Here is a 27,517-nt window from a genome sequence, read left to right as displayed (position 1 = left end):
AGGGAACACAATAGGAGAAATGCATATACCAGGGAATAACCCTTATGTGGCTAATCCTAGCTAACGTGCCTCTCTCTCTCTCCCCCCCCCCCCTCTCTGTCTGTCTCTCTCTCTCTCTCCCCCTCTGTCTCTCTCTCTCTCCCTCTCTCTGTCTGTCTCTCTCCCTCTCTCGCTCCCTCTCTCTCTCTCTCTCTCTCCCCCTCTCCCTCTCTCTCTTGCCCTCCCTCTCTCTCCCTCTCTCTGTCTGTCTCTCTCTCCCTCTCTCTCTCTCTCCCCCTCTCTCTCCCTCTCTCTGTCTGTCTCTCTCTCTCTGCCTCTCTCTCTCTCTCTCCCACTCTCCTCTCTCTCTCTCCCCCTCTCTGTCTGTCTCTCTCTCCCTCTCTCTCTCTCTCCCCCTCTCCCTCTGTCTCTCTCTGCCTCTCTCTTTCTCTCCCTCTCTCTCTCTCCCTCTCCCTCTCCCTCTCTCTCTCTCTCTCTCTCTCTCTCTCTCTCCCTCCCTCTCTCTCTCCTTCCCTCTCTCTCTCTCTCTCTCTCTCTCTCTCTCCCTCCCTCCCTCCCTCTCTCTCTCTCTCTCTCTCTCTCTCCCCAGAGGTTGTCTGTTCTACGGTCCTCCCGGTACAGGGAAGACGCTGGTTGCCAGGGCGTTGGCTAACGAGTGTAGCCATGGCGACAGGAAGGTGGCCTTCTTCATGAGGAAGGGAGCCGACTGCCTCAGCAAGTGGGTGGGCGAGTCGGAGCGCCAGCTGCGCCTGCTGTTCCACCAGGTACACACAAAGTGTAAACCAATGATTCTCAACCTTTTTCATATCAAGGACCCTAATTTAGTCCACATTAGGCCCACGGACCCCCATTTGATGACATTTTGTCTCTCAGACCCAAATCTGAGAATATTCTTATTGTTAGATATGATTTTGTCCAGAATTCCATGACTATCTGTGTTGTAGGTAGAGAGATAACAGAGATGATCAAAATTCATTCAGTCATTCTTCTCCTTTTTCTAACTGTGTTAACTTCTTGTAAATGAAATAATGGTGAAGTTTAACAATTCATCAATTTGCTGGGGACCCTCTGGAACCCACTCAAGGACCCCTGGTGGTCCTCAGACCCCACGTTGAAAACCACAGGTGTAAACCAATGGGAGATCAGTTAAGGAGAGGAAGGCGGTTGGTTGGAATTTTGTATTTACACGTCCTGGTACACGATGATGCAATGCAATAATGCAATAAAATAAAAGTTTTGGTCATTTTTTTGGGCACACCATTGTCAAACAGATGTAAGCTATGACAGGTAGAATGAGCTTTTCATTTCTCCTGTCAGTGTGACTTTAAGACAAAGGGGGAGTTCTGGGAGAGACCGATCCCTCTGTCGCCCTCTGGTGGCCGATGGCAGAACAACTGGAAACTCCACACACCTCAACATAAAGGCTTTATCTTCTACGTAGACAAGAAGTTATAGCTGGAATAGCTAATTTAATTTCTTCTCCAGTCTCCACTTATGGTAATTTAGTTAATTAGTTGTGCCGTCAAGAAGATATTTATGTAAATTTCAGTGCGAGTGCTTATTTAGCAGTTGACCCATACGTTCCTGTATGCAGGGTTTGCACTAGAAGTGCTTAATTTAAAGTCCTTTATATTTAACTTTTCAAAATTGAAGTACTGGAATACCTGAAATCACAGAAAAGAAACAGAAAAGGAGACCAGTGTATTTTGGGAAAGACGACTTAAAAGCACCTGAACATGTGAATCTGTGATTTAAAGCATTGGTGGTTGTTAAAACGCAGCAAGGTTTAGGGAAATGTCTCTTGCTTTTGTGTGGAGTCCTTATGAACAGAGAAATAGTGCTGGAAAAAGTCCTTGAATTTGATTTAATATTGTCTGTATGAACCCTGTGTATGGAGAGAACCTGCCAAACTCCATTCAAAAACACGACAGTTTAAGGTGGTCTTGATTATCGCCAAAGGTACAAAACCCCTAAAATACGACTTTTCTGACACCGCTCAGTTCAGCAGTCATACAATCCACCAAGTAGCTCTTATTTCTATAAAATTATGATCTAAATATTAATGCAATACCACGCACATTACTCCAATATAGTCCGTAGTCAATAGAAGAATCACAGGTATTTAATTCAAGCATTTATTGACAAATGAGTGAATTAAATACACTCATAATATATATGAGTCTGGACAAATGTAATCACCACAATCCACAGTCTTCTTCCCCCTAAACGTCCAACACCAACACCACTTTACATCATCAGTCTACATATAGACAGCAGACTATACACACAAGCCTGCCATGCATGATGGGAATTATCAACATGGCTGTAACACGGCTTTGACCAATCAGATCTCTCGACTGAAACTACCTGTTGTATAATTTGCCATGCAGTATATTTTGCAGCCAGTATCAGATCACACACAGTTTGACATGTCAGTTACAGCGGAGTGTGTGTGTTCTTCCTCAGGCGTACCAGATGTGTCCGTCCATCATCTTCTTCGACGAGATCGACGGCCTGGCTCCGGTCCGGTCCAGTCGGCAGGACCAGATCCACAGGTCAGAACACTTCAAGGTTTCATTTCATTTCATTGTTTATTTGAAAAGGGACAGATACATAGACATAGAATATTTTGACGAAAATAGTCTGATGTCACTTATCATGACATTTATAGCCTAAGCTAATTTGCAGTGTTTGTCCCTAGATGGGCTTTTGTAAAGACATTGTTAAAAAACAGATATAGAATACAACAGATATAGAGTACACACACAAAATGACATTGTCAACATAAGACAGATAGTACCAAAGATGGTTTAAAAAAAAGAAAAAAAGAGAGATAAGCTGGTGTAAGAAAAGGAAACAGGGAAAGAGAAAGAGAAAGACGAAGTCACTCATGAATGTATGACTGGTTGCTCTTCAGAAACAATCAATTTGTATTTAAAATGATCCCAATTATGATAATTTTTGAGGTGTGTGGGTAAAGAATTCCATATTTTAACCCTCTGTACAGAGAAAGCTGTTTGCCCAAGGGAGGTTTTGCGATAAGGCACTTTGCAGTTCCCCACAGCAGCGCCCCTAGTGGTTGTGCCAGAGACCCAAAGAGAGTTTTAACCAGGAAACAGTTTTTACCAGAGGAACAACAACATTTTGGGTTCACGAGCAGCTCAGCGTGTTTTTTCCCGTCGGTCTTTCTCAGCTCGCCTAGCGTTCTCCTGCGTCGGCCCTCACGGCACAGGTGGAGAGTAGAGGACAGTTCCAAACATTAACCAAATATTAACCTCTCTCTGGCTTTGTCTCTCTCTCCCCCTCCATAATATAAGCTAATAATATAGCTAATAATAATAACAATAAGCTAATAATAATACGCTTCAATTCCTGGATCACAAAACACAGTGTTGGGTAAAGAAATAGAAAGTTTTAGGGATGAGGCAAGAGGAGGAGGGAGATGGGAAGGAGGATGGAGGGTGAAATATATCTACAGAAGAATCACTGGCAGGTACTGTTTCCCCAAAAGAGCCTTGGCTGTGTGCTAATAGAGAAGCCAGGTAGGGATGGGACAATAAACAGTATTACTATATATTGTGGTAAAAAAAATGATAACTTTTATTATCATGACCACCGCGACTCGTCTGTCATCATTTATGTGATTATTTAAGCGTTCTAAGAAATGTTTTTATTCATGTTGTCGCACTTTATTTGAGAAGCATTTGACTTTATTTTAGTTCAGATGCTGTTATCTGGGTTTTTATTTGAGTTGAGTTGAGTATCCCTACAGTTTCTATAAGATAAATCAGCATTTTATCATTTTGATTTTGAAGAAGAAAGTCACTAAATTAGTTTTCAAGTAATTGAAGCATATTACAGTTGCTGTTACTGTTTTTAAAGTTTTCATCGTTTTAATAGTAATCAAGATAATATTGAATATTGAGATCATTTTGGTCAATTTTCAATTGAATTAAAATGTATTTGTATAGCACCATCTCATACAAAAGCAGTTCAAAGTGCTTTACATAAACACAGAATAAAACAGCAAAAATGTGCAAATAAACAGAAACATCCATTCATACAGACACATAAAAACACATATACAAACAAACATAATGTACAAATACAGGGTGTTCATTTAAGAAAATGCTTGAGTGAAAAGGAAGGTCTTTAGTTTGGTTTTGAAAGAACAGTGTTGGAGCAAGTCTAAGATCAGCAGGCAAACTGTTCCATTCTTTAGGTGCATAAATACTGAAAACCATCTAACCAGACTTTGAAAGTGCTCTAGGCACATGGAGATAATGAAGATAATGGTCCGCAGGCCGAGTCCCAGGTGAAGAGTTTAGGGTGACAGGATGAAGAGGAGGATCTCCTTCAGGTGACCAGTGAGGTGTTTCTTTCTGAAGGCAGAGCAGTTCAGTGTTTCTTCCTCTGGCAGCTCCGTGGTGTCGACTCTGCTGGCTCTGATGGACGGGCTGGAGGGCCGGGGGGGGGTGGTGGTGATCGGAGCCACCAACCGGCCGGACTCCGTCGACCCGGCGCTGCGGCGGCCCGGCCGCTTCGACAGGGAGTTCCTGTTCGGCCTCCCAGACAGAGAGGTGAAGTTTATATTTGTATTTAATTTGTAATTCTTCATTTTAGTTCACATGTACTTTCCTCCCCTCTCCTCCTCCCTCCCTCCTTTCCTCCCTCCTCCCTCCCTTCCTCTTCTCTCCGCTTCTCCCTCTCTTTCCCTCTCATCCTCCCTCACCTCCTCTCTCCTCCCTCCTCATCCCCTACTTACTTACTTCCTTCCCTCCCTCTGTCCCTCCTCCCTCTCTCCTACCTCCTTTCCTCCTCCCTCCTTCCTTTCCTCCCTCTCTCCTGTCTCTTCCCTCCCTTCCTCCTTCCTTCCCTCCTCTCGGGGGGAGAGGAGGGAAGAGAAGAGAGATTAGGGAGGATAGGAGGTAAAACATTTATTTTATATATATATGCTATATTTTCATTTTTATATTTATTGTTATTTTATATTTGGAGGTAATTGTTTGTAGTTTTTTTCTGTACTGTTTTATTCATGTATTTTTTAAAGGATTTCCTGACTGTGATGCCGTTTGTAACCTTGTTTTGAAAAATCCCAAATATTTAAAAAAATATATTATTATTGTTTGTTTTGTTTTTTCCTTATTATAATTACAACTCTTTCCCAAAACCCAGTGAACCAACACTGGGATTCGTGTCATGTCATCCAGCAGATTGGAGTCTTGTTAAACTTAGAGACTTGTTCACGCTCACAAATCTCTGAATTCTGGATTTTTGGTTGAATTTTTGTTTTAAAATAGCGAAAGCACACTTTTATTTTGAGGTAAACACAAGATGGATTATTTGATCTCAAGCAGCTGGGACAATTATCAATCAATACTGAGATAACATTATTTTTTTAATACTTAAAAGAGAGGCATCTTCTTCTCATTGGGACTACAAGGAGTTCACAATGTCATTTTTCTCTGAACTCCTGATCTTATTATAACATGTTTTATTACCTCTTTTATCATGTATCATCATTTTATCTGTATTTGTGTCCTCTGTCCACTAACCATGTAAAGCTGTCGGTTAAATACACTTTCCAAATAACTTTGTCTTGACTATATTCACCTGGCCGGTTGAACCTGTGTGTGTCTCCAGGCTCGCGGAGAGATCCTGAAGATCCACACCAGGCAGTGGAAACCGGCTCCTTCTGAAGCCTTCCTGGACGAGCTGGCAGAGAAATGTGTCGGTGAGAAACACAGCAGAGGGCTTCCACCTGTCCAAAAATGAAGAGATTTATTCTAAGTTACGCGGCTCTAACAACGCAAGGTTTTGGGCTTCGGTCCCTTCATTGCGATTCTGAATTTGCATGTGTGACCTGGGCCAAGAGAGCAGCATCATGACAAACAGATAAAATGCAGACAAACAACACACAACAAAAGCAAAATACACTCAAAGTGATAGAAAAGACAGAGCAGAGTCAAATTTTCTAGATCAGCGCTCCAATAGTAATCCAATATCAAGGCAGCAGGCTGAAGGGACAAACCTGTTTAAATCTGATATTCATGACTTAACGCTTAAAATGACTCGGTGCCTCAAATGACAGTCCACCGAACAGCAATTGCTATGTAAGAATGAGTGTCTCTGATTAATTTTGTTTTCAACCTTTTTTCCATCCTTTATTGATTTTGTTTTGGAAAACATCCAAATACAATGGTACGAGACAGGCGCTGTGAACATTTGGTTTTGTTTCTTTAGTTTAGATCTGAATCTCTCCGACAGCGCTGACCAAGTATGTATTTAGAACTAAAGGACTTCTGGCTAAGAAATTCATTGCTTTAGCTCCAAGTAATCAAACTCTAAATATATTTTAACTTTTTCTAATGAATAACTTTTTTTTCTAATTTCAAAAATTTCAAAATTTTCAAACTGAAGCAAGCACACAAATTTTCTTCAGCAAATTTAACCATTTCCATTTCCAGCTATTTTTTATTTTCTCTGCTGAATCATTTTTATTTTGAGTTTTCAGTATTGTGGAGACAACAAAAAGGTTTTAGTAATAAGGAAATTAATTTCTTTCTCAGGTATAAGCCACAAGGTATGTTAGGTTAATACTACAGTTATTGTATTGTTAATTCATTGGTGGTACAAGTGGTGCGGTATTTGATATGTGCTGCTCATGTTTATGTATTATGAAAATTATTATTACCAATGAAGAAGAATTATTTTATAACAATGTTCAGAACAGACATGAAAGGAATATAAGTTAAAACAAGTGTAATTGTATATGCATCTCCTCCAAGTTGTATGTTCTCTGTATTATGTGTGTTGAATAAAAAATCAGTTAAAAAAACAAAAAAAAAAAGGAAATTCATGTGTATAATTCATATGTATCCTACAAATCCATACATAGTTTTCTTTCCTCATTTCTTTACTCCTTTCCTGAACCCAACTGTGTGTCGTTGTCTCCCAGGTTACTGCGGCGCTGACATCAGAGCGGTGTGCACCGAGGCGGCGCTGTGCGCCCTGCGGCGCCGCTACCCGCAGATCTACCACACGTCCCGGAAGCTCCTGCTGGACGTCTCCTCCATCGCCGTCGCCAGCCGCGACTTCGTGGCGGCCGTGAGGAAGACGGTGCCGGCCTCGCGCCGCGCCGCCGCCTCCCCCGCCAAGGCCCTGTCGCCCGTGGTGCGCCCCCTGCTGGGCGCCGCCCTGAGCGCCGTCCTGGACGCCCTGCGGAGGCTGTTCCCCCACGCAGAGTGGGGGCTGAAGAGGAAGAGGGAGGAAGGTGGGTCAGAGGGGTCTGCTTGTTTGCGGCGTCCCTCAGGGTTCACACCGCGGCCCCGTGACTTTTACATGACTTTCTGTTAGGGCTACAGCTGATGATTATTTTCATTATCGATTCATCTATTAATTATCTTTTCAATTAATCGTTTAGTGTCAAAGTGTTTTTATTTATCAAATGCACAGTATAACACAAGGTCATTCTGAACAGTGAAATTCTTAGGTCAAGGCAAGCGACAACTACGTAGTAGGCATGAAAAGAAAAAAAAAAAATCAAATATTTAATTGTTAAAAAGAGTCACAAATAAGGGCAAGAATAGCAAAAATATACATAGTAGTAGAACATTAACAGCAGTTCCAGAGCCAATAAAGATGGGCAATCTGGACCGTAAGAATAAAAGTAATAAATATTACGATGAATATAAAGTGTGGGAGTGCCGATGGATATGTACAATAATTTATGGTGTTGTACATTTAATGTACATAGGAAGTGTCTAGAGCATACACTGAGGTGATCATGTGATCAAAGTGATCACTGAGATTAATGTTGCTGGTTGAGAAGCCTGATGGCCCGGAAAAAAAAAACAAAAAACTGTTTATGTGTTTGTGTATTTTCATTAGCGTTTCTGACTATGTGACTGTTAGACGTTTGATGTTTCCCGGTGTCACCTGTCAGATCCGACCTCTCGTATCCTTGACGACGACCTGATGTACGGCGGAGACGACTCCAGTATCTCCGCTCCCTCCTCCGCCTCCAAGAGCGGCTCCTTCCTGCACTTTGCCCAGTAAGTCTGATCTGCGCTCATGTGTCTAAACTCTACAGAAGCACTTTTCATCCAAAGCTCCTTACAGTGACATGAGTGAGCACATTTTTTAACATGGGGGGGACCCGGTGTGAATGTCACCCCCAAACCCTGGCAGTGTTAGAGCCACCGGATAGAAGAGTCTGCTGAAAGCCGTTGAATTTGAAAAGATCGCGCCTCAACAGCAAGCTTTGTTTTGTTTTTACTATTAGACACATCACCTCTGCACTAGAGCGATGCGGTTTCATCTTGCCTTGTCTTGCTGAATCTTATCTTTCTTGTCTTATCAGTTTAGTATAAAAATGCTAATTTCCTGCCTTGATCACATCCTGACAGAGGCTCATTCAGGCTGAAAGGTGTCAGTGAGTTTTAACTTTTCAAAACTGTTATTATCACAACAAGGCGTCTCGAACCATCTTTGGTTTTTAATACATTCTTGTAATACCATAGACGAGTGGTTCTCAACGTGGGGTCCGGGGACCACCAGGGGTCCTTGAGGGGGTTCCAGGGGGTCCCCAGCAAATTGATGAATTGTTAAACTTTAGCATTATTTAATTTACAAAAAGTTAACACAATTAGAAATGTAGAAGAATGACTGTTCTGATCATAGTTTCTCTGTTATCTCTCTACCTACAATACAGATAGTCATCGGATTCTGGACCAAATCATATCTAACAATAAAAATATTCTCAGATTTGGGTCAGAGATTCAAAATCTCATCAAATGGGGGTCCGTGGCTCTAATGTGGACTAAATTAGGGGTCCGTGATATGAAAAAGGTTGAGAATCACTGCCATAGACAACCTGTTGACTGCTTTCTGCCATGGACATTTCTGGTACCAAGTAACACCAAAATCTTCTTCTTTTGGTCTTTTGTAGTCTTTTGTAACTTTATCTTAATAATTTCAGCTCCATTCTCTCATTCTGCCTCATTCTTTCTTTCCTTCTCCTCTTCTTCTCTCCTCTCCATTGTGTCGCTGCCTTCTCCCTTTCTCCCTCACTCGACCTTCTGTTTTCTTTCTCTTCACACCTCTCTCCTTACCCCCTCCACCCGCCCCCACCCCCAGGAGTGCGGTGAACCACCCCACCTCCCACCGTCCCAGGATGCTCCTGGCGGGACGTCCCGGCGCGGGTCAGAGCTCCCACTTAGCCCCCGCGGTGCTGCACGCCCTGGAGAGCTTCAGCGTCCACAGCCTGGACTCGGCTGTGCTGTTCGGAGTCAGCAGCACCTCGCCGGAGGAAGGCTGCGCCCAGGTAACACCGCAGGAAGTGCAGCACAGCGGGGGGCGGAGCCAACCGGTCACAAGTCAGTGTGCAACCTCCAAGTCGCAAAAGCTCATTCACTGATGTAGCCAGTGAGCATTTTTCAGTTGAAAACACGTTTAAAAAATGACTCTGGTCACCGGTGAAAAGACGTTCAAAACAGGTTCAAAAGTGATATATATTTCACCAGGATATTACACCGGTGAAATACGGTCTAAATGTGAACGTTCAACGTTCAAAGACAGGAAAAATAAAGGGAGAGAGAGAGATGGGGGGCGACATGCAACAAAAGTCCACAGCTGGATTCAAACCGCAGACGTTGTGGTTATGAGGTCTACGTCTTAACCAGTAGGCTATCAGAGCATGCTGCATTTCACATTAAATATTTTAGTATATAACTCTTAGTATATCCATCACTTCACTATGTCAGTGTCAGCTGTAGTCGAAGCTGTACCACCTAAGGACTTGCGCATACGCGTTACAGCAGTAAGCGCAATTTCTTATTTTACATGAATGTATAGAAGTGCTCCCATTACGATGTCCTGGAAGCTTCTTGTTGGCAGCACACAGCCTGTATAGTTCCATATTTATGACATTTTAAATGAAACATTAAATGCGTTGACATTTCACCTACCAGTGCAATATGACTTTGGAGAAACACCTTCACACTAATCAATATCGTCTCTCTTTCAAGCTACAACTGAACAAATTATCAAATGATTAAACAAATTTGTGTTTTGTGACACGTTGATGTTGTAACTGTATTTTAGCTGGTTGAAAAGAGGGCGAAAAGAGGTCTGAGACATTCAGACCGAATATCAAACAGTTTCCAACTAGAAATCAACATTGAAATGCCAGCTGGTGCTCACCGGGTAGCCTAACACTACGATGTGTATTAGGGTCATTGCAGATTTTTTTTTTTTTTACCGCAGTCAGGGGGCAATATTCCGAGAAAAAAACGAAAGTCAGAAATGTGTGAGAAAAAACTCATAATTTCTGAATCATAACATACCAACTTCATTAATTTTACTATCTAGATAAGTAAACTTGATGCCTCGATTGTTGCACTTCCTCACTGACATGTGGCTTTCATGTTCAGGCTGTCTGTGCAGTGGAGACTGAAGTCTTCCACTTGGTTGATCCTATTTTGCAAAAATCTGTGCACTTACTTTTCCTCAGACTGGCTGGTGTTTAGTTGGCTAAATGAAATTGCATATCTATTGCAGCTATTGCATATCTATTCTAGAAGTAGAGGAGGCCTGCACTCATTTTGCAGATAAAACGTCTGATGGACGAAACATCTGTCTACTAAATCAGTCTAGTGCTGAAACAAAGTCGATTAATTGATTAGTTGATTGACAGAAAATTCTTAAATTGGTTTTAGTCATTTATCAAGTAAAAATACCAAACATTTTCTGGTTACGGCGTCACAAAACATTTTCTACTTTTCTCTGTTTCATATCACATTTCATATATTATAAAATGAATACTTTTTTTTTTGGCTACTGGTCAGACTGAGACTTTGGGCTCTGGTAACTTGTGATGGGCATTTGTAATATTTTTTTTAACATTTTATAGACTAAGCGATTAAATGATTAATACAAAAAAAAAAATAGTCAGTGAGTTAATTGATAATGGAAATAATCATTAGTTGCAGTCAGACTTTTGATCTGAAAAATGAGTCCTGCAGTCCTCCTCTGCTTCTAGAATTGCAGACTGGAAGTGACTGAAGCCTCAGCCTGTACTTCAGTGACATCTAGTGGTGGTGAAAGGCAACTGCAGGACATTTTTGATTTTCTACATGATTTTCTGCATGACTGACACCACCCGCTTTCTCCAAAATAATCCGGGCGGTGTGTGTGTGCCCTTTAAAAGCCTTCAGTGTAAATGTAAAACCCCCTCGCTCCCCGTCTCCCCTGTCAGGTGTTCCGCGAGGCCAGGCGCACGTCTCCCAGCATCCTCTACCTCCCTCACATCCAGCAGTGGTGGGAGACGGCGGGCCCGACGCTCCGGACCACCTTCCTCAGCCTGCTGGAGGACGTACCCCCCTTCTCCCCCGTCCTGCTCCTCGCCACCTCCAACGTCCCCCACCACCAGCTGGACGCAGAGGTAGGACGGACATAGTCACCGCCTTCCTGTCACATGTTGATGATGTCTCGCAAGAACCCCCGATGTCCGTTATGTCCGGGTTCCCATCGGTCCTGGGATTCCTGGACTATCATGGAATTGTGAGAAGTGTATTCTAGAAATCAGGGAGTTTGATAAATTCCCTAGGGAAGTCGGGGGATATCAGGGAATTTCAAATGGTTCAGGAATATTGCAGAATGTATTTAAAACTTTTTTCACACATTTATTGCATCAGATGGTGGTTTTCAGCTGTTTTTCTCCACAGCAAGACCAACTGGAGTGGAATCTGAACTGCTCATGCTTTTGCAACTTTTCTGAGCTGAAAAACAGCATTAACAAACCAGAAAGGAGAAAAAGAATTGCTAATGGAAGTGCTCTGACTTCCTCTCTCTCTCTCTCTCTCTCTCTCTCCCTCTCTCTCTCTCTCCAGGTCCAGTCCCTGTTCAGAGTGCAGTACGGGCAGGTTCACCCGGTCAGCGTTCCCACCCAGCAGGAGAGAACCCGGTTCTTCGAGGAACTCGTCCTCCGCCAGGCGGCCGAGGCTCCGGCCTGCAAGAAGGAAGCAGGTACGTCTCTCTGTACTGTCCAGACAGAGGGTTTAGAGTCTCTGAACCGTCCAGACAGAGGGTTTAGTCTCTGAACCGACCAGACAGAGGGTTTAGAGTCTCTGAACCGTCCAGACAGAGGGTTCAGAGTCTCTCACAGTTCCTCCTCACAAAAACACAGTGCTGAAAACATACTTAACATACATATAACTTCAATTAATAGCCCGAGAGAGAGAGAGAGAGAGAGAGAGAGAGATGGTCGAGCGAGCTACAAAGTGAATGAAGAGAGGGAGCGGTAGTAGCGAGAAAGCAGGTGAATCAGAGAAATATAACGTTATTTTCTGATTGTTTCACAGCGGTTACGTTCTAAAGCGCAGAGAGAGAGAGAGAGAGGGAGAGAGAGAGGGAGAGGGAGAGCCCCGTATCAAAATACCGGTAGCCTACCTTAGAAAAAAGATTTTTAAAAAAAAAGATCAACGGAGAAATGTCTTGCTGCTGCTTCTCCTGAGTTTTGTTCAGCAAATTTGACAACTGACAGCTTGAATTTCAGGTCGTACTTTTTGCTCTGTGCCACCATGGCGATCAGCAAATGTGACTGATGTTTGACTGCAAGTAAAAAAAAAAAAGAAACTGCTTCGCAGCGTCAATGGCAACCGGCTTACGGATTCATATAAAATTACATTTAAAAAAACGAATATCCGAATCCCCACCCCCCACCCTCCTTTCCCTCAGTGCCCCAGGCCATGGAGGTCCTCCCCCTGGCCCTTCCCCCTCCGCCCCGCCGGCTGTCGGAGCGGGAGCGGCGGCGTCTGGAGGAGCAGGAGGAAGACGTGCTGCGGGAGCTCCGCCTCTTCCTGCGCAACGTCACCGAGCGTCTCGCCACGGACCGCCGCTTCAAGGCCTTCGCCAAGCCCGTCAACATAGAGGAGGTGAGCGAGTGTGTGTGAGTGTGTATGTGAGTGTGTGTCTAGTAGCTGTTTTAGCTGTAGAAATAGGGATAGACACTATTGAATACAAAGGAGGTGAGTGTAAGGAGATGAAGAGGGCTGTGTTTATTTGTGTATGTGTGTGTGTGATAGATTTTTTGATTTATTTTATTTTCGTGTCATGCACACAAAGTGCCCAACCCTCATGGGTTTACAAGACACCAAAGTTACAGTTGCAGTGGTCACACATTTCATTTCATTACAAAATTACAGATACAGCTCGGTCTTAAGCAAAATATTCTGCCTTCTCTCCCAAGCTTGGCAAATAAAATCTGCAACAAAAAAGATTCCCTTCGTGAAGCACAACTCAAGTTTTTCATAATCATCCAGCCCAAAGATATCAACATAAATAGAGGACATTTTACTAAAAAGTAAATCCCTTACGTCCTCGTAGACAGGGCAGTAAAACAAAAAAATGAAACTCATTCTCAATTTCACCTAACTCACACAGCAAACACAGTCTGTCCTCCTCTGGAGTGGCATTAAACCTGCCGGTCTCTAGGGCTAATGGTAATGTTCCTGTAACTGTGCACATAGGGATCTTTGTCTTTTATTTAAATTATACTTCACATAAGGTTCTACACTGTAGCTACTCTTTATTAGACAATAAGTTTGTAATTTTTGTTTATACCATATATCAACAGACCATTTTTCTTTATACATGAGAAACATTTTACTCCTAATCTCCTGAATATCACAAAGTAACCTGTTCTGGAAAATGAATGACAAATCGTTCAAGTAAAATAAGGATTTCAACTCATTGGCCCAGGGATGACCATGCGAAATGTCCCAATTAAATATCTTTTTAGTGAGTCTCTGATCAGACATCTTCACAAGTCTATTCCAAAGCCGAAGCATTTGACCTATATGTCTGGAGATTCCCATCCCATATCTCCACTAATGGCCAAAACTGAAGTAAATTTATGGACTCCCATAAAAGATCGAATAGCTGTGTGTGTGTGTGTGAGTGTGTGAGTGTGTGTGCACGTCCACGTGTAAAGAGAGTCAGAGTGTCAAAACGCTTCAAAGTATTGGATTCCTGAAGTGAGAACTCAAGTTTTCTTCTTTTTTTCCTGAGGGAATCGGGGGGGGGGGGGGGGAACCCAAAGAAGAAAGTTCACATTCTGTTTGATTCTGACTCTGTTTAGAAAAGCAGACACGATGTGCAAATGTTAAACGGGAAATCATTTACTCTACCGCATAAAGAAATTCATTCAGCAAAGAAACCCATCAAAACAACCTGGGAAATTAGAAAAAGTGTTAGTTTTAAGATCAGTATCAAGTGGTAAGCGGAAACTGGAAATGGAAACTAGAAACTGAAAACTGTCTCCTGCCTCCTTCCTTCCTTCCTTCCTTCTGTTTCTCCTTCTCTGTTCCCACCTCCCTCCATCCCTTCCTCCTTCCTTCCATCCTTCCTTCCTTCCTTCCTTCTGTTTCTCCTTCTCTATTCCCACCTCCCTCATCCTTTCCTCCTTCCTTCCATCCTTCCTTCTGTTTCTCCTCCTTCTCTGTTCCCACCTATCTCCATCCCCTCCTCCTTCCTTCCCTCCTTCCTTCTGTTTCTACCTCCCTCCATCCCTTCCTCCTTCCTTCTTTCTTTCCTTCCTTCCTTCCTTCTGTTTCTCCTCCTTCTCTGTTCCCACCTATCTCCATCCCCTCCTCCTTCCTTCCCTCCTTCCTTCTGTTTCTACCTCCCTCCATCCCTTCCTCCATCCTTCTTTCCTTCCTTCCTTCCTTCCTTCTGTTTCTCCTCCTTCTCTGTTCCCACCTATCTCCATCCCCTCCTCCTTCCTTCCCTCCTTCCTTCTGTTTCTACCTCCCTCCATCCCTTCCTCCTTCCTTCTTTCTTTCCTTCCTTCCTTCCTTCTGTTTCTCCTCCTTATCTGTTCCCATCTCCGTCCCTCCCTCCTTCCTTCTCTCTCTCTCTCTCTCTCCCCCCCCCCACACCCCCGCCCCCCTCCAGGTCCCGGACTACCTGGCGGTGGTCGAGAGGCCGATGGATCTGTCCACGCTGCTGTCCAACATCGACCGGCACCGGTACGTCACCGTCAGCCAGTTCCTGTCCGACGCCGACCTCATCTGGAGAAACGCCCTGGAGTACAACCCCGACAACGCCCCCGGGGGTGAGAGACCGGCAGGCTGGAAACGAAGAAAAAGTAGTGAAGTCCCTCAGGTTTATAGCTGCTCACTGGGAACAGGAATCTGGGGCCGGATTCACCAATGTGTTCTTAAGATAGATCTTAAGAAATGACATAAGAGGAAATTTTAGGAAGTTCTTAAGAAGGCTCTTAAGTGCAATTCCTCAACATTTTCTTAGTAACAGTCTCATTTCTTATGGATTTCTTTAATTTCCCTACTTAAGAACTTCTCAAAATAGGGCCTAGGAGACAAGGCTAGCAGGCTAGGAGACAAGGCTAGGAGGCAACCCAAAGTGCTTCCATCTACAAAACAATTGGGGAAAAACCTATTTAGAGCAACTAGAGCAAAGATTTAAACATTGGTTGCTGTTGGTAACTGTAAAATTTGCAGCTTATTTCCAACAGACATGAGACAGAGGCCTACCTGGCCCTACACCAAATAAAGCTTTACAATAAATGTTCATCTTAATGTTAGGTGTAGGGGAACCTATGAAGACTTTGAACTATAACCTACTTGTCTAAAATGTGTTTAAATATATGATATTAGAGGCTTACCTTTTCACTGTAGGAGTTTTAAGACAGGTGAAGGGCCGTCTGAAAGTTAAGAAAAAAATCAAGAACAAATTTGAGAACTTTCATTTCAAGAATACCATTTATTCCTAAGTTTTTTCTTAGGAAGAAACATAAGAAGAAAGTTAAGAAAATATATAAGACTAAAGTTAAGAAAAAAAATGGCACTTGAGAAGATTTTTTTTCTTAAGAGGGTTTTGTGAATCCGGCCCCAGGTCTCTAGAAAACTGAGATACCAACTGTGAGATTGAAAACCTCCAGTGAGGAAAATAAAACCAACGAGTTTCAATATATATATTTTTTATAATTGATGGTGGTTGATGATTGATGTTTGCCTTATGTTTGTTATGAGGTAGTTTACTGTACTTTTTATTTATCACTCCATCACTGGTTAGACAACCTGTCTCTTTCCATGAAACAGACTGAGCAGGTGAATCCAGGTGAAAACTCTGATCCTGTATTGATTTCAGCTGTTAAATCCACTTTTATGAAAGACAGAAGACAGGTGAAAAAAGGAGTTTTAAGCTTAAATTGTGCAAAACTTGTATTAGTGAGGTGGTTCTGATTTTGAGTTTATATCAACTCAGTGTATATAAAAGATAATACAAGTTGTGACATTTACACTGTAGGTGTCTGGCTTGTTGGAAAGCCACCAGGTTTTTGTTTCATGTTTTGCTTGCTGGAAATAAATCCTAAAAATCCTTATAAATCCTTCTTCAAGCTTCTCCTCTCCTTCATCTGTGCCTCTCTTTCATGAGGGAAGTGGATTTAATTTGATGAAATCAATACAGGATCAGAGCGTTCACCTGGATTCACCTGCTCAGTCTGGTACATGGAAAGAGCAGCAGGTCCAAATCTTTAATATAGCAAAATAAATAAAAAGGAAGGGAACTGTAACCTCCAGTCGGTGATCATCATGAGGCAATAAAAGGGTCGATGACAAATATTTATTGAACCCATTTAAAGATTTTAAATAATGCACTTTCACTCTATTTACCATTACTGAAAGCCTAAAAACATTCATCATTGTATTGTCTATAATGCATAGTGTATTGAGAAAATTATCACCACCACCTGACATTTTTGGACTTCAAAACACCAAAAATAGGTGGAAAATTAATGGATTTGGACACAGAAAATGCACATCATGTCATTGAGCTATAAACGAAAATCAATTATACTTTTAGAAAGGCATTACAATATGTTTTCCCCTTTAAAAGACCATATTTGTATTTAACTTACATCAGTTTGATCCTGCTATGGGTATGGGAGGAATTTATATCTTAAACATTTGTGTCAAATCAATACAGGATCAAAGCTTTTACTTGGATTCATCTGCTCAGTCTAGTTCATAGAAAGAGCAGGTGACCCTAAATGCATTCAGTATTTATGTGTGTGTGTGTGTGTGTGTGTGTACCCAGACCGTCAGATCCGTCACCGTGCGTGTGCGCTGAAGGACGCCGTGCACGCCATCATCAGAGACGAGCTGGACGAAGACTTTGAGAAGATCTGCGAGGAGATCAAAGAGTCGCGCTTCAACAGAGGTGACGCTTCTGAACACCGGTCCTCATTATCTCCCGCTGTCCTGACTACTGTCTCTCGCCGTGTAAACACACTGCGGTGGCAAGATCCAAACCTTACCTCACAAGGACTGATGGTGAAGTCGTCTGTTTTGTAACCGTTGTGCAGCAGTAGTTCCTAGTTCTCAACTCGTGTGCCTTCGAAGGCCAAGAGTCTGCAGGTTTTCATTCCACCCAAACACTACAGCGGCTGATTTCACCGATTAGTTCCTCTTCTCCGGCTGAAGGTGTGCAAATCTGTGAAATCAGCTGCTGCAGTGTTTAGTTGGAATGAAAACCTGCAGACTCTCTGACTTTGATGCTCATGGTTGAGAGCCACTGCAGTAAAGCATGGGACTTTTACAATAGCTGCATCTGTAATTTGCTCAGGATAAGGCTGCGGCCACGCTGATCCATCAGAAAACAGAATTATTGATGATAGATGTGTGTGTGTTGGTTTGTTCTGAGCGTCAACATGGCGGCGAGGCAGAAGAACAGGAAGCTTTGCTCATACCGGAGCTGCTTGATGGAAAACAGAAGAAACAGACTCTACTGTATAAATTCAATCAGAAACTGAGCTGGAAAACCTCCAGTCATCCCAACGCTCCACCAGGGTTCCTCTGTTTTATCTTTGTTTTGGTCTGACCATTGTCGATTGTTGATTGGCTAAATGGACGGTGACGAATCAGTCCATCCAGAAAAAGATAAACTGGATTGAACTTTCTGTCGTCATCAGTCCTGTCTGGACAACAGACAGCTCTCATTGAAAATTAATTGAAATAAACGGAGACAGACGCAACGGACCAGTGTGGCCGCCGCCTAAGAGCATCAGCTAAATGTCTAAAATGTAAACGTAAATGTTAAGTGTTTAGACCTCAAACAGCTATCAAACCTCCAAACCACAGACGTAAGATTTTTCTTTTATCAGCAGGTTGCACCTCCTCCAGGTTCGGGCCCTCTTACTACCGGACCCGGCCCGAAACGGAGGAGGCTGACGGGGAGAGGATGAACGGCAGCCAGGGCAGAGAAACCCCTCCTCCGGGACGTGAGTCCGTCCCGTACCGCTGCAGACAGAGACACAGGGCCTCAGGCACAAACTGATCTGTTTTCTTTAAAGAGGCATCTATTGCCTTTATTGATCTCTATTGGCGAGTAGTGAGAATTGCAACAACTTTGATAGAACTTAACTCCTCCTACACAAGTCTCTGGCACAGCCTCAGTGCCTGGTAATTATTGAGACATTACTATTGATCAATAACCCTATCAACCCCCACAGATATATATTATGGTCAGTTTCTGTTATGAGATGCTTAAAATCTTCCTTAGTGCCCCATTAATGTTTCGTTTTGTTTTCTAATATCGTTTCATGACAAAATGCTTTTAGATGAAAAACCCTCAATGATATAAATATTTGGTAGGCAACGTTTTTAAAATAACTAATAACTTAAATGCTTTTTTCCAAAATGAGTTTTACTTTCACATCAGCAATCATTTTGTAAGAGTAGGGCTCACTTTTTTTCAAATGGTGTCTATCTCATTTTGTAGCAAAACTTAGTTGAAAACTTTTTACTAAACGTAGCCACACAACCCGTTCACCACATGTAGCTTGTATCTAATGCAGAGCCACAGTTTCCTGAAAATATAAAAAAAGATTTTGAACATTGAGGATCCTGAATTTTTAGGAAATTATTCTTAACAGGGAGGTAAGAACAAATCTATTTTCCTCACAAATGATCCATGATTGAGGCTCGATGCCCTTAAGCTGTCATTTCATCATTAGGTCAATTTACAGCAAGAAAAACAAATGAAAGTGATGACAAAGTTCACCCAGAGTAAAATGGTATTTATACGGTATATCCACCAAATGACAGGGAAGGTAAGGTAGGTGGACAGGCAAACTCCAGAGCAAGGCAGCTTTACTCAACCGTCAACGCATCAACACCAAAGACCAGATCAGGAGAAGAAGAGGCAGTTTTAGCAGCAGTGTTGACAGGAAGAAGAAGAGGAAGGGTAAATTGGAGGAAGAGTAAGAGAGGATGAAGCGGAGAGGTTTTCAGTGGAGCAGACAGGCAAAAGTAAAGCAAGATGAAGTGGAATAGTTAAAAAGGAGAGGAGGAGGAGGTATAGTGGAGGGAAGAGGAGGCTGGACTGCAGTGAACAGCCTGCGGCCTTCTGCTTCTGTTCTGTCAAATGACCTTTCCTCCTCTTCCTCTTCTTCTCTCTCTTCTCCACGCTGTTTTTTCTTCTCTGTCTCTCTCCCAGCGCGTAAGAAAAAGCGGTACAAACCGCCCAGAAAATCCAAGTGGAGCACCGGCGTCATTAAGAAGAGCAAGAAAAAGAGACCGCCCAACCCCGCCTCCCCTTCCTCCTCTTCCTCCTCTTCCTCTGTGAGCAAGTCTGCGCCAGAGGAAACCGGGGTTCTAGAAACGGCGGTAGCGAACGGCTGCGTTGGCGACTCCGCCGATCAAAGCTCCTCCTCCTCCTCCACGTCAGAGAGTGTCAGCGATGGGGACCCAGACCTCCACGGTGTCACAGGGACCCAAAACGGGGTCCAAGTCAACGGGTTCCATCGGCCCGAGCCGTCCGGCCCTCGTCCGACTAACGGTATACCCACAGAACTGGATCTGAGGCGTCGAGCCCGGACCTCAAAGACTACCCCGGCCCCTAAGAGGATGGGGAACGGGGTTTGGTCGAGCAAACTAGGTCTGTATGCAAGAGGTGACTCAGTAATAACGCCATTTGGTGGACGCTTCTGATCCAAAGTGCCCTATGCAGCACCATGAGTGCATATGTGTGATTTCCGCTGGGAATCAAACCCCTAACCCTAGTGTTGGTGCTTTGCTCTACCCATTGATCTACTAAGGGAATCAAACCCCTAACCGTGGCAGTGTTGGTGCCTTGCTCTACCCATTGATCTACTAAGGGAAGCAAACCCCTAACCGTGGCAGTGTTGGTGCCTTGCTCTACCCATTGATCTACCAAGGGAATCAACCGGGTTGTGCAACCGGGTTAAAGACCGCTAATATCAGCTTTTCATCCGTGTTTGCCAGTGTCCCACCATTCCTACCACATCAAACCGCATCAAAACAGGAAGGAAAGCCCGAATTCTGCTTGATTTGATTGGCTGCCTGGCCCAAACGTGACACTGATGAGCTGTGCGACTCCATGCCTTGCGCTGAAAAGTTGAGAATATTTTAACTTTTATGCGCGCCTAAAAACCGCCAGAAAAACGCCACACGCATCACAACACGCGTTTCTAGCTGCGCTTCTTGGTATGATCACCCCCTAAGGGAATCAATCCCCTAACCCTAGCTTTGGTGCCTTGCTCTACCCATTGATCTACTAAGGGAATCAAACCCCTAACCCTAGCTTTGGTGCCTTGCTCTACCCATTGATCTACTAAGGGAATCAATCCCCTAACCCTAGTGTTGGTGCCTTGCTCTACCCATTGACCTACTAAGAGAATCAAACCCCTAACCCTAGCTTTGGTGCCTTTCTCTACCCATTGATCTACTAAGAGAATCAAACCCCTAACCCAAGCGTCGGTGCTTTGCTCTACCCATTGCTCTACTAAGGGAATCAAACCCCTAACCCTAGCTTGATGCCTTGCTCTACCCATTGCTCTACTAAGAGAATCAAACCCCTAACCCTAGCTTGATGCCTTGCTCTACCCATTGCTCTACTAAGAGAATCAAACCCCTAACCCTAGCTTGATGCCTTGCTCTACCCATTGATCTACTAAGAGAATCAAACCCCTAACCCCGGCAGTGTTGGTGCCTTGCTCTACGCATTGATCTTCCCTGGACCACAGCTGAGCCACACTGCTACAGTTTCTCAGCTCCACGGGGGAAGAGTACGTGAAACAGATAGTGAGATTATGTCTCTGCTGCTGCTGCTGCCACTGCCCAACAAGCTGCTACAAGCCAAAGCTTCGACTCTACGAGGCTTCGCAGAGCGCCGGGCTGCGAGCCAAGCCGACGCAAGCTGCCGCCGCGCCGCACCTGAGCTCCCGGCTCCGGGCGTCTGGACAGAAGTGACTCTGATATCTTATCAAAGTCGTATCCTCAAAGGAACGCACAGCTTCACGGCTCAGATGCTTCAGTCGGAGAGTGAGTTGTTTTTGGTTTAGCCTACATAGGAAGAGTTTGTTTCCAAAATGTTATAGATACACATTTTGGAAACAAATTATTACATCAAATTCATTATTTGATATCCTTAATTTGGCCTGTAATGGTGTTGTCATTTTGTCAACTGAGACTCAATGTACCCATGGTCATTTGAAAAGTACCATCACTTTTGTGCTATTAATAATATAATGAGAATAGGTGTCACTTTTTTTATTTTTTATTTTGCAGCAAAACTCTTCATATGTTCATTCACAACACCATGATGGTGAATGGTTGGACACATGCAGAAGGGTTGATACATAATATATTGTACTAGACTGACCAGCTGAATTCAGGTGAAAGCTGTGATCCCTTATCGATTTCACCTGTTAAATCCACTGCAGTCATGAAGGGCAGCTTGGGATGAAGAGGAGGTGGAGGAGAGAGAGGCTAAAGAAGGATTTTAAAACTCCAAACATGATCCTCAGAGTTGTTTAAAAATATTACTTTTGGCACAGTGAGTGTGAGTGTGACTAGGAATGCAAAGTCCTTAAGATGCCATTGTTTTTTTTCCCAACTGCACATTTGCACAGACAGTGATGTGAACTAACTAACCTGAGACCTGCTGTTAGCCATCTTATAGCCCCGAGAAGTGTGTTACAAAAATTCAAACCATTATCTCTCGCTGAAACTGTGCAAAGTTGCCTAGTGCAGCTTTAAGTCGTGTTAATACCGTGTGTACCATTCTGTACAAAATGGAATTTGTACAGAATGGTACACATAACGGTTAGCTCATCATTTTTGCCACAATCCACATACAAGGCTGGAAAAGGTTTGCAAGTATGCTATACTATAAAGGTAATACATAGAGGACCTTCTCTCTTAATCTCCTCCCTCCTCTTCCACCTTCTGCTCTCTTCCTCTTCCTCCTCCTCCTCCTCCTCAGAGAGACACAGGAGGCGTGAGGCGAGAGCCACCAAGGCCGAGTTGGCGCAGAGGCAGCAGGTCAATATGGACAAAGCCATGGAGATCCTCAGTGAGAAAACCCCACCTCTGGTAGTCAACCACGACAAACTCAGGGTGAGTGGACCTGCGTGTGTGTGTGTGTGTGTGTGTGTGTGCGTGTGTGTGTGCATGTGTGTGTGTGTGTACCTGTGGCTGGAAGGTCTTGTCTCATCTTTTAGTTCTGCAGTTTCTACAAACATTTCCTGGAGGCAGAAATAATCTCATTGGTTGAGTTTAACCTCAGTGGGCGGAGCCAAATAACTTTTTTTCCGTGCACACTCAAATTTTCATATATGTACATAATATGCATTTTCATTGTAATTTTTATTCTGAATAGTAGTAGTAGTAGCAGTAGTAGTAGTAGTAGCAGCAGTTGTAGTTGTTATAGTAGTGTTGGAGTGGTGGTCGTAGTATTCATTGAAGTACTACTGGTATTATCAGTTGTTAGTAGTATCATTATTATTCTCCAGGAGCTGCTCAGGAGCGTTGTGTCTCGGTCGGAGGGTTTGGAGGTGAACCAGCTGGAGAAGCTTTACGCTCGTCTGGCTCAGAGCATCTACAGGCAGCGCTGCAGCCACGACAAGACCCAGCTCATCCAGGTACACTTTAACAACAGAGTACTACTGCTGTGTAACTCGACAGGGTGTCTCAGTGAGTAAAGAGACTGTCCCACAGCCAAAAGGGAACAGTTTTGATCACTGGAACAGCAAGTTGTTCTGGGTAAAAGCATCAGTGAAATGCCTTTAATGTGAATGTAAAGCGTCTGCATCAGGCCAGGAGACTTAAAGCTACAATATGCAGCTTTTCACCATGAGGCAGGAAGTGTATCGTTAGCCCCGCCCTCCTCCCCCTCCATCGGTCAACTCCCCGCCCCAACACCTGTCAGTCATCTTGATGATGTCATCAGGTCACCGGCAGCGCGAAATCTCCACAGCCGATCTGATGCTGATGATCACCGTGTTTCTGAACCTTTAGCTTCGCTCTTCTTTCTTTTCTTCCTGCTTTCCTCCATTGTTGTTGTTGTTGTTGTTGTTGTGACTTCCTGCTCTGCGGCCGCTCGCCTCACCTTGACAAAGGGTCCACTTGTAATTCCACCCGGCGTACACCGAAACTGGCCTGGGTAGGCGGAGTAGGCACTTGTTATTTAAACGGGCGTACGCCGGACGGCCCGCTTCAACCTGGCGGCTGAGACCGGCGCTGACGTCACCAGCGCTCTCCTATTGGCTGAGACACTGAACGAAGTTAGAAAGAGAACCAGACAAAACACAAGCAGACTGAGGAGTCACGTTTTCTCCTGCAAGTTGTGATTTAGCTTTTAATGCGTTCCTATCCTCATGCCAACTGTGCAGCTAGCTGCTGAAATAAGAATGGAGCATGTGACGCACCGCCGCCGGGTGTTTTTTGCACTTGATTTTACCGGCTAACTACGCCGGCGTGAAGCCAGACACGACCGGCTCACCGCTGGCCCCGCCCACAGGAAATGGTACACGCCCCAAAACGTCCTGAACATCATTGAAAAACCAATATCAGGCTAACGGAGTATTTAGGCATGAACACACAGACTGGCAGTTTATAACCCCATAACTTATAATTTATATTTTAACTGTGCAATACCGATTTTTTTTGTGCAATAATTCAACTGTGCAATAATTATTTAATTATTTACACTGGTGTATATATTGGAGTATGATGCACATATTGTACATAATTCTTATTTCTCTTATTTCTATATTATTATTATTATTATTCTCATTGTTATATATTGTAGTATGATGCACATATTTTTTATATATTTCTTACTTTCTTTTTTCTATTTTTCTTATAATTTCTTATAATTTCTCTATGCTTATATATATTCTCTTCTACAATGTGAGCAACTGCAATGTAACCCAATTTCCCCTCGGGGATCAATAAAGTATTTCTGATTCTGATTCTGATAATATAGATAAATCCTGTTTATTTGTTGTCATTTTAATGTGAAGTTGCATATTGCAGCTTTCATGTTTCATCTAAAGGCCACAGTTTGCTGTTTCCTCCAAAAAATTCACCAGCCACACACAACTTTACCAACCAACTGGGTTTTTAAAATAGAAAAGGACTTTCAAATAATGGTTGGTCATCTGCGAACATGGCTAGCGGAGTAGAAAAACCAGTGTCAACCAATCAATCAGACTTTATTTGTGTAGCACATTGCAAGCGAATGCAGCTCAAAGTGCTTCACAACACAGCCAAAAAAAAATGCAATGGAATAGAACAACCAGAAAAGAGAGATCATAAAAATAGATGATGTATATAAGAGTAGAACAATAAGTTTTTCACTGTGTGTTCAGCTGCTCTGGGTTTCAGTTCAGTTTTCATTTTCCTTTTTCCCTTTTTGTAGGAAATGAAGACAGAAATCGACAACTTGTTCTAGTCTCCCGCACCTTCTGCCTGTTTTAATAAAACCTCAATGCCTTTCAGGACGAGATTGTTTCCTCCTATCATTTTGTTTTTTACATTTCGATATTTATGAAAACACCTCAGTATTTATTCTAGTGGGTATTATTTATAAAACTAATATTTATTTAAAACATGATATCAGTGTACTATAATGTGACTATGCAGTATTCATGTAATGCCGTTTATATAAACCTGAATAAAAGTGTTTTTGAAACTTAATCATGTCTGTGTTTTCTGTACAGAAGCCAACTGAACTGCAGCAGATTCTTCAGGCGTCTCCTTGTATTTAGTCATGACATTTTCTTTAGAAAATTAAAAAAAGTGCACTTTTAGTAGCCTACACTTTATTTTGAACTAAGAAAAATGAGCAAGTATACTTTTATTTTACTTTTATTTAACATTAAAAAGTAAACTTAACATATGCTACATTTCCATAAGGGTTTCTTAAATAAAATCCTGCTCTGCGTGCAGCATTTGGCAACATTAGCTAGCTAGTTAGCATAGAACGTAAAGTGCAACTTTATATTTAAAATTTAAAATGTTTAACTATTTACCACACGGGTGTTTTGATAGATTTAATAGTCATGTGATCCTGAAAATTGAACTTGCGTGTATTTTGAGGATTATAAACATGTTAAAAGTGATACTGATGTTTTCCATGTTGACGTGACGTTGAAACATTTTGCCTGAGAGTCCGTGGAACTCCGACTTGAAGGATCGATCCGTCGCATTTTTGCTGCTAGGAATTTTGAATTTCCGACTTTCCGGCCTGACCGGAAGGCAGCATTAAGCCGCTTTTCCACTGCATGGTACTCGACTCGACTCTACTCTTTTGGTTTTCCATTGGGCAAGTACCAGGTACCAGGTCCCATATTACCTGGAACCACCGTCGAGGTTCCAAGCGAGCTGAGGCCATACCGAAAAGGTGACGTGAAAACACTCCAGACCACTGATTGGTCAGAAAGAATCGTCGTCATTGCGCGACACGGTACATATATGCTAACATTAGCTACCAGGCTAGCTTACCCTCTTGTGTCGCCTTTGAGCAGCCAGAGAGCAGTCTGCTGTCTCGCTGCCTTCAGCCTCTTCTGAAATAAAATCTGTTTCCTTGCTGTGACTAACAGACACATACTGAGAATCAAGAACACCATCCCTTCGAGATCCTCCATTGTTGCTGTGTGTCGCGTTGAAGACGACGTCACAGCAGTTTCATGTGGCGTCACTGTGTCGACCAGTTGTGTGGGGGGTGGGGTACACTGAGGGGGTACTGTATGCAGTGGAAAACCAAGTGGTACTACCAAAAGCGAGTAGAGTCGAGTAGAGTCGAGGCGAGTTGAGCCAGTACCATGCGGTGGAAAAGCGGCAATTGTTACATGAAGATTAGGGTGGAGGCCAAGCACCTCTCAGCTTTACAAATGTCCCTCCATCGCTTTAGATCCAATTTCTGTTTAAACCGGGGGTGTTTGATTTTCAAAATCACACAAAGAAATAGAAGTTATAATTATTTTTACCCCATGAACTGACGGCTTTTTGGCCTTCTCCTACACCACCCGAATCCATGGGCCTTTCTGGTGTAAAGGCACGATCACATTGGCGCAAACCTACATGGAAATTTGCTTCTCTTCCCCATCAGTTGAAAAACGCATGAAAGACGAATTAAAAAAAAAACGCTTCTAGTTGCGAATCGATTTCGCCAATTTCACATGATGAGGGAAGAGAATTCAGGTGTGACCGCTCCTTTAAAAGAGCATGAAATGATGCTATTCTGGAAATATAATTGAGATTTTTGTTTATATTGGTGGCTGTTTGCCTCATGATGATCACCAACTGGAGGTCATACTTTATTTACCACTACATCACTGTAGTAGCAGTAGAGTGTCCCAAGTGTAATAGAAGTCAAGGATGTAAAGTAGGAGTGCTAATCACTGTTGAGAAGCGTCCCCGCCTGGTAAACCGAGTCCCTACTGGCTGCTTTTGCAGGATCAGATCTGCTTTTGTCTCTTCCATCAGACTCGGAGCTCTGAAGCTGCTGCAAACTGACTCTGGATCAGTTTGTGGTTCGGAGAGGCAGCGGAGGGCCGGGTGAAGTCGCCTCACGATGACGCAATGACGCACGCGAACATTCTGCACCGACGCTGTGAGGAAATGAAAAAAATATATATATCCGTCAAGCCAGCGACACGCGATAGACCGTCGTTTCCGCTTTTCAGAGGTTACCTTCAAAATAAAAGCTCGGAAAGTCACTTTCAGCACAAGTTCATCACCATTGCTCTTCAAAAATCATACAAAAAATACCAAGTGTTCCATAATTTGGGTTGTAGGTGATATAAGAGTTTAAAACGCGTCAGTAAAAATATTATGAGGTATTGATGTGATAAAAAGACACAAATTAAACATTTACATATGACATGGCTGCAGGGCTTTTCATGCAATCAGCCCCCAAATTACCACTACATGTGTTGAACTATACTATTGTAAAAGAAATGTAAAAACTAAAAATTATTGTTATTGTTATTTTATGATACGGTGTATGCAACAAGCATTACATAAACCTGTGGGGCGCTTCATGATTATTGTCATTCATAACTCATAAAATGTTATAAAGACATTATATATATCAACACTTGCTTTGCACGCCATTTAGATGTTTGCCATTGTAGTTTCCCCCATTGAAAAATCACCATAACATTCCTACAATATTCCTACAG

General features: G+C 43.0%; 1 protein-coding gene across 1 annotated transcript in view; it reads left to right on the top strand.

The window, feature by feature from the left end:
* The window catches only part of LOC139653670 (ATPase family AAA domain-containing protein 2-like), a 56,722-nt gene extending 31,939 nt beyond the window's left edge, over positions 1 to 24,783 (top strand). The window contains exons 13-30 of the mRNA XM_071530589.1: positions 590 to 764; positions 2,467 to 2,555; positions 4,421 to 4,580; positions 5,644 to 5,734; positions 6,959 to 7,273; positions 7,946 to 8,054; positions 9,139 to 9,325; positions 11,258 to 11,443; positions 11,892 to 12,027; positions 12,739 to 12,935; positions 14,956 to 15,115; positions 17,122 to 17,244; positions 18,191 to 18,304; positions 19,522 to 19,985; positions 21,071 to 21,368; positions 22,237 to 22,445; positions 22,841 to 22,969; positions 24,751 to 24,783. Coding sequence (XP_071386690.1) covers positions 590 to 764; positions 2,467 to 2,555; positions 4,421 to 4,580; positions 5,644 to 5,734; positions 6,959 to 7,273; positions 7,946 to 8,054; positions 9,139 to 9,325; positions 11,258 to 11,443; positions 11,892 to 12,027; positions 12,739 to 12,935; positions 14,956 to 15,115; positions 17,122 to 17,244; positions 18,191 to 18,304; positions 19,522 to 19,985; positions 21,071 to 21,368; positions 22,237 to 22,445; positions 22,841 to 22,969; positions 24,751 to 24,783 — 3,175 coding nt within the window. The remainder of the gene's footprint in view (positions 1 to 589; positions 765 to 2,466; positions 2,556 to 4,420; positions 4,581 to 5,643; positions 5,735 to 6,958; positions 7,274 to 7,945; positions 8,055 to 9,138; positions 9,326 to 11,257; positions 11,444 to 11,891; positions 12,028 to 12,738; positions 12,936 to 14,955; positions 15,116 to 17,121; positions 17,245 to 18,190; positions 18,305 to 19,521; positions 19,986 to 21,070; positions 21,369 to 22,236; positions 22,446 to 22,840; positions 22,970 to 24,750) is intronic.
* Positions 24,784 to 27,517: the final 2,734 nt, after the last annotated feature.

The sequence above is a fragment of the Centroberyx affinis genome, unplaced genomic scaffold, assembly GCF_046629955.1.
Source record: "Centroberyx affinis isolate AG114_WGS23_722 - 3 ecotype Tasmania unplaced genomic scaffold, CSIRO-AGI_Caff_v1 ptg001947l_1, whole genome shotgun sequence".
Taxonomy (NCBI): domain Eukaryota; kingdom Metazoa; phylum Chordata; class Actinopteri; order Beryciformes; family Berycidae; genus Centroberyx; species Centroberyx affinis.
Note: the sequence above shows the minus strand (reverse complement) of the source record. Positions and strands in the feature narration are given on the sequence as shown.